Below are 7,343 nucleotides of genomic sequence, written 5' to 3' on the forward strand. Positions count from 1 at the left end.
TTCCCGGAGATCCACCATTGTTAATGTGGTTGTTCTTGACTAGTTCTAAGGTATAATGGTTGCACCGGAAGCTGCATCTTGACAAATGTTGAAACGTTGAAGACTCGTAAATTAATTGAAGTCCCTTGTGCTTCGTAAAAACCTTGTATAAACCAAATTATTTTGAGATATACATCTATCTATAAGATAATAAGAGGCTGTTTAACAATCCCCAAATGCAGCATAGCATAGCTTCTTGCATTTTCTTTGTCATGGGCAAGTAGTGGGGTGGTTCCTGCTGAGGAGCAGTAACATACTGGACACGAATATTGCTACAACATTTTCAAATTCAAATCAAATTACTTATAAATTTAAATCATGCCAAAAAAACTTTTGTGTAATATTGTCAAGGGAAGAATCCCAGTTACTTTACAACAACATTTGATAACTCCGCAATATCATTCCCTCTGCAAAACTGGATCTTGTCCAGAATTCCACTCTGTAGTATAATTCTTCGTTATCACTAGTAATACATCTTACACCTGTCACATCGGGTTATCGTTCTAAAGCTTCCCCCGAAAGAATGGTAACCTATTGAAGAAAGAATTTACTTAATTAGTGACTTCGCCTGATCAGACCCAACAGCCGTGCAACCATATGATTTTCAACCCATGCACAATCTCCTTTAACTTGAACAGCTGCTGCAAGTGAGCCAGAGGCCTCACCCCACTAACAAAAAAATGGATCCTACCACAATCTCATACTGATTTGATTTTTCTTGAAGAGAAAAAAAAAAATCGATACATTGAAAAATATAATGTAAGAGTCTCCTTGTTAAGAGAGACAATTGAATTTGGCAGGTGTCACTTATTGGGAGGATCTGTACTTATTAGATTGACCCACAAGTTTGCAAGCTTGACGAAGTAGTGCTTCCCATTCCATGTCACCAAATTTAATCCTGATTCATAAAAATCACACGGAAAAAAGGTTAAAAGGCTGGACTGGATGATGGGTAGTTGAGATTTCCACTTTCTGCTTTTAAATGAAAAACATCACATCTTTTCCCACTTCATTTAATGAAAGCATAGCCTTGAAGCTATCGATCCAACAGATACTAAAGAGAATAAAAATTGGTGTTAAAAAGATATCAACTACTTGTACATGATGAAGAAAGACAATTTCCAACATTGATCCTGAGGCACGTGCACCTTATTTTGTTTCACTTCTTTTTGGTTAGATTAGGTGTGTTTCAGTAGTTTACTCCCACAGGTCCACTCTCCATTATAGTATTCACCTGAGAATATGTGAGAGCGTTCAACTGCTCAACTGCTATCATATCTGCTTAGCTAACATGGAAAAGATTTCACTGAAGGGTGGTAAATAGCCAAAGGAGCAAAGTTGTAGAGATATCCCAATTCCTAAACATCAATAATTGACAAATGGAAATTTTCACGCTTAAAGGATTTTTTTTTCCTAATCCCTAATGATGAGCATTTGGACACCTTAATACTTTGTCAGAAATTATAGGCCAAGTTTCTATGAAAAAACAAAATTCAATTCAAATTTTTTCATTTGCATTTCAAAGACAGCCAATATTATTGTGGACATACCCGGTACGAAACCAGCAGGCAAGGCTGACAACTGGCAAGTAGATTCTTCTCCAGAGATTACATGGCTCTGAAGTGCATGCTCATCAAGCTCATGAATGTACTTAATGGATTTAATTAATTCCCTTGAAATGTCATCTAGCTCAAAATTATTTGATATACTGAAAAGAGCTTCTTCAAGTCCCGAACCCAACCATGTGCTGTAACAGTCCTTCAAAAGGGCAAATAAACTCGTGGGATCTAGGGAACCTGATAACATCCATGGTTTGTAAAACTTGGCCGAAGTTTCAATAATTTTTGCCACTCTATAAATTTCTCCGAGTGCGTGGATATACTGAACACCTATGTCAACCCACAACCCAGAAAAAGAAAAGGTTATCTCAGACTCTTAAGTTCATCTGCATCAGCAGCACATTGATTAGGCATGATATAATCACGTGGCTTACCTTTCGGGTTAGATAATATCTGGTCATGGACATTCTTTTGTACTGCTTGCTTCCAAATATAAGCACCATGTTTCAGCTCTTGAGAACAAACAAAGGCTATTTTGGACCATATGGTATGATAATAAGGTTGTTCTTCTCTTGATCTCAACTTGAGAATTCTTAATGTCAATCCTGCATCTTTCAAAAGTTCCATAGCAGATTTCACATCCTTCTCGGCCTATTCAAATACAAAAATATTATTATGCAATAACAAGTGCTGTCAAGCTAAATGGCGTACTAAGAAACTCCATCAAATTAATCTCGAGGAAAACTATCACAAATAACACTACTGATAAAAGCACCTAAATCAGTTATATGATCATATACTTTGTTTAAAACTATCAAAATCCTTCAGTAGTTCACAGTACTATTTGCGCATGCAAGAAAATAAAACTTGAAAAATACAACATTCAACATTTTCAAGAAATAGACATACCATTGACAACCTTGATGCTAGCTTGTACTCTGACTCAAGAGGTTGGAACTTAGGTTCCTTCAGAACTTCACGAAGCTCATCGAAGTGCACATTTCTTGGTGAATAATTTTCCGAGAGATATTCATGGGGGATGCTCATTTTATCCTGATTCAGTATCTTAGAGAATTCCTGTAAAAGAAAAGAGAACACGGTTGAAACTATTATTTACTAATGCATTTAATAAAAAGGAGATAAACGCCATACACAAATACACAACCAGAAGAAAACCATTTTCACAATAACATATTACTAATGGCTCAATCATGTTTGATAGGGGCCTTTGATTCAATGAACATTAGTCAAAACCATTTCATCAGGGCAGGGGTTCTGCTAACTTTTGTGCTCAAATACATCCAGACCTACCTTGAGATTTACCATTTCTCTTGTGGTAGATAGAATCCCATTCCCCTATCCCCTTCCCCACGTTGTACACTTACAATTGTAAGGGAAAAATAAATAGCCAAAACAACAATATTAGATAGGAAAAATAGATAACACTAAGCAACTTCGTATACTGACCTGAATTTCCTCCTGAAGAGCTTTTGCTGTTGCATCTTCAACCGAAAGAGCAGCAACACATTGAGCTTTCTAAGAATAGTTCATGAATAATTTCAATGCCAGTAAGTATTAGCATTTTCTACCAAAGAAAGATCACAAAAGGTTACCTACCTTGAGATTCTGAAGATGGAACAGGACAGCATTGCACAATTCATCCTTTAATTTGCTATAAAACTCTCTATAATCAATTGGCTCTAATTCTGTTGATAACTGCATTGGTAAATCTCTGTTTTCAATAGCAGATGACTGATCTTGACTTCTTGTTCCAGAGATGCCATCTTTAAATTCCCATGAATCATCCTCAAAACCATCATCACCATCGATCAAATCAGAATTTAAAACAGTTTGGGAAGACTGCAACCCATTTTCATTAACTTGTGGTGCATGATCAATAGCAGATGCCTGATTTTGACTTCTTGTTCCAGGGTTGGCATCCTTAAATTCCCATGAATCATCCTCAAAACCATCATCATCATTTATGAAATCAGAATTTAAAACTGTTGGAGAAGACTGCCCATTTTCGTTGACTCGTGGTGTATGATTAAAAGAAGTGTTTTGTGCAGATTCATGGGCAAATCTGGTTCCAGGTGAAGCATCCTTAAAGTCCCAAAAGTCATCATCACCGGAAACCAAATTGGAGCCCGATACTTCAGGGGAGGCATGAATGTGATTTTCACTTGCTTTTGGCGTCACATTAGGAGAAGTTTTGTCTTCAGCTTGACTATATAAATTCCATATCAAGTCATTGATAGATATGTTGGAAACAGGGCTATTAAAGCTGTTCCTTATTGGGGATGTTGGTGTGTAGGGAGACAAATCTTTAGACACAGAATATTCATCAGTATCTGGCGTCTCATCACCAAAAATTGACAAAGGCAAGGCTTCCCTTCGATTCTCTGAGCTTATTTGGGGCTTCTGGAAATAGAAAGAATAGTAACAAGGACAATATGTTTAAAAAGAATGAAGACTAAGTTGACTTTTAAACAAAACAATGTGCCATATGACAAACTCATGAAACTGATTCATGAGTCTTGAATACCTTTTATAAATAATTAAACCGAGACAATACCACATGATATATAAAATATCATCAAACTGATTTAGTACCTCATGTTTTGTTCCAATTTCTGTAACGGCACCCTTCGATTCAAACAAATTGACATCCAAATCAACATTTGTATTGGTAGGGGAAGCATTGTTTTTGTTGTTATCATCCTGTTTGCTTTTGGTTTTGAAGTATGACTCTGAAATATGACTGTCTTTACCCAGAGAACTAGAACTGGGATTAAAGCTAAAGTCCCATTCATCAGATTGATGAGATTCTGACGCAAGAGATGGTTCAACAGTGCCATGGGGAGCTCCACCATCAAATTTGAGTACTTCTATATTAGTAGGATATATGCCAGCCATCTTTGGTGCTTCCTGATACCACAAATCCACAATCAGATTGTGTTAATGCATACACCTCAATAATCTGAACAATGTCATACAAAATGAGGAAATAATGTTAAAACAACTCACCAAATTTTGATTTGATCCTGACCCTGAATTTACATTCTTCAACTCTCCAAAATTTTGATTGAACAAAGTAAACCCAGTTCCGTTTTCACTAGACTCACTTTTCGGACCTAGTTGTGGGCCGATATGATCTTGTGATGAAGAACTTGGACTGAACTCAAACCCCAAGTGCCATTTGCCAGCTTTATCAGAAATCCCAGGAGATGAATCCAACGTAGCACCAACATCAAGTGCACCATTATCATGATTTAGCGCTTCAGCCTTCAAATAGAAGATAGATTATCAGGCAAATGAAATTCGTTCATGAAAAATAAGTCTGTATAATTTTAATGACATATTAAGCAAGCACGTGTTTACGTGATGAAATCAATCTCCGCCCAAGAGAAAAGCCTCTTAATGTAGATGGACAATGCCAAAAAATGACTTAAAGTCACAAATGCTACTATAGCAGCACAAAAGTTAAGCATGTGTAACAATTGATCCATACCCACTTGCATTTCTTCCTACCACCCCCACCCCCCCCCCCCTTTCTTTCTTTTCTCATTTCCACCAACTGAATCTACAGAAAATAATTACATAAACACTTACAGTGCATTTCCTAAAGCTCGTTTCCTATTGATAAAACTATAGGACTATAGGATAAGATCCATTAACATTCTTGAAGTTAAAGGAAACAAAGATCAAGCATACAAGTAATGAATACTATATTTACTCCAGCATTCTCGTCAGCTTCAAGTTCAACATTCACGACATTAAAAAAAAAAAAACTGGTCCATTACCTTAATATTCTGGGTTTTGATTCCAGTTTCCCATTCTGCAGACTTGAATTCCCATCCATCCTCATCCTCCGTATCTGAATTCAAATTGCTTGCATTCGAGTTCATTAGTCCATCAGCGTTTGGATTGGGAGCAGCAACATTCGATATCGAAATTGATCCGTTTTTGTCAGAATTCATTTGAGGTGGGCGCTGATAATACAAATTCGAAATCAAATCACTGATTCCAATGGACCCGTTCGTAGCGGATCCCTTTTTCACAGCATCACTGTTGGAGAAAACATGGGCAGAAGCAGGTTCCTCCTCCTCTTCCTCGCCAAAGATTGAAAGAGGAATAGCTCCCCGAGGCTTTTCTGCCAAAACGGCGATGCCGTTGTTGTCGTTTGCATGTTTATGTGGGGAAACCCCAAATGGTTCAAAGGGTTTTGAAAATCCACCATTGATCTGATTGGAATGGTTCACGAAGTCGCCCCAGTCGTCGTCGTCGTCTTCGACGACGTAATTGGTGTGGTTTGAGTTTGATTTTAAGGTTGAAGCGAATGTTTGATTTGGAAAAGACCCGAACTCCGGGTCAGCGATGTTCTGTCCTTCCTCCGCCATAGCTGAGAGACTCTCTGTCTCTGTTATGGCTATTGCGTTCTTTCTTTCGGTGCCAACATCGGTTTGTAAAAAAAAAATAAAAAAAATGTTATGGCCAAGGCCAACTATCACGTGTAATCGCACCACTACATTTATTATATGATATATGACATATAGCTGAATGATGAATGCTAATCATAGAATATCCCCAATTTCTTCCTACTTGAAAATTTTTGTGTATCAATTAATTACAATTATATATTCTTGGAAGAAATTATATTTATAATCTATTTTTACTTCCAATTTTTACAGTCAAATTTTAACTATTAATTTTTAGTAATTTGATATTTATAATTTATTAAAAATTAATAATTAATTAATAAATATGATTCAATAAATTAAAATTATTAAATTGACAGAAATTGATGATTACAATTTAGTTATAAGAGGTTATAAACGAAAAAAAATTGTAAATATAACATTCTTTTATATTTATATAATTGTAATATTAAAATTATTTTTTCTTTCTCCGCCACGTCAGCCGATGGCCTTATAGGGAGAAACAAAAAAAAATAACTTTTAAAATTATAATTATGTAATATCCGTATTACATAATTGTAATCGGTTGCTGAAAAGAGAAATAGATTTCTCTATAAAAAATACTTGAGTAGATAGATAATATAATTTAGTAAATTAAGTAAATAAGCTTATTATTTCATCATGACTATGCTTAATTTTTTCCCTAGTGAAACTACTAAAGCATGAACAAGTGAGTGTTAAATTTGCAACGCCGTAACTTTTAAAATAAATAAATATGAAACAACATTTAATGAAAATTTTCTTACACTCTAATAATGGATCAGAGTTTTTTTATTTTTTATTTTATTTTCAACGGGGCATCAAGCCCAACTAACAAACCACAGAGCGTAAGAACACTACTAATTATTTTGCATCTTAACTTTTTTCGTGCTCCTAGACATTTGATCTTCCTCCTCTACAGAACATCGTTTTCACTCGCTATTCAAATGTGATGAGTCTTGTATTAGTTGGTAATGGGCTAAGTGAAGAGTATATAAGTGGAAGGATCCATGAACCAAATGTCTTAAGGTTTTGGATTGAGATATGACGTCGGACCCACTTGATATATTTGGAGTAGCTTAACCCATTAGTGGTGGCCCCCGCCTGACTCTGGTATCAGAGCCGGGTTGGACTTGAGCTAGCCTGGTGATTGGCTAGGAGGCGGGTCGAGTACTTTGCGATTCAAGTGTGATGAGTCTTACATTAGTCGGTAATGGGCTTAGTGAAGAGCATATAAGTGGAAGAGACCCATGAACCCAATGCCTTAAGGTTTTTGGTTGAGACATGG

The 7,343-nt window shown here is 36.2% G+C and overlaps 1 protein-coding gene across 1 annotated transcript; it reads right to left on the bottom strand.

Annotated features, from left to right (window-relative positions):
* Positions 1–362: 362 nt before the first annotated feature.
* On the bottom strand, positions 363–6,013 carry LOC133284900 (uncharacterized). Its single transcript, XM_061482035.1, has 9 exons — positions 5,402–6,013; positions 4,626–4,883; positions 4,212–4,526; positions 3,216–4,019; positions 3,066–3,134; positions 2,508–2,675; positions 2,033–2,249; positions 1,590–1,928; positions 363–937 (listed from the first exon to the last, which is right to left on the bottom strand). Exons 1-9 carry the CDS (start codon positions 5,996–5,998, stop codon positions 843–845), a joined length of 2,862 nt encoding a protein of 953 aa, XP_061338019.1. The 5' UTR covers positions 5,999–6,013; the 3' UTR covers positions 363–842.
* Positions 6,014–7,343: the final 1,330 nt, after the last annotated feature.

The sequence above is a fragment of the Gastrolobium bilobum genome, unplaced genomic scaffold (assembly GCF_033153095.1).
Source record: "Gastrolobium bilobum isolate Gb01-03AN ecotype WA unplaced genomic scaffold, APGP_CSIRO_Gbil_v1 utg15403, whole genome shotgun sequence".
Lineage (NCBI taxonomy): Eukaryota > Viridiplantae > Streptophyta > Magnoliopsida > Fabales > Fabaceae > Gastrolobium > Gastrolobium bilobum.

Excerpts from the sequence above, each read along its gene's own strand:
- LOC133284900 (XM_061482035.1), bottom strand. The coding sequence starts at position 5,998 with ATGGCGGAGGAAGGACAGAACATCGCTGACCCGGAGTTCGGGTCTTTT. Across the intron at positions 2,676-3,065 it reads CTCTTCAGGAGGAAATTCAG|GAATTCTCTAAGATACTGAA; the intron begins GTCAGTATACGA and ends TTTCTTTTACAG. Across the intron at positions 2,250-2,507 it reads TAGCATCAAGGTTGTCAATG|GCCGAGAAGGATGTGAAATC; the intron begins GTATGTCTATTT and ends GTATTTGAATAG.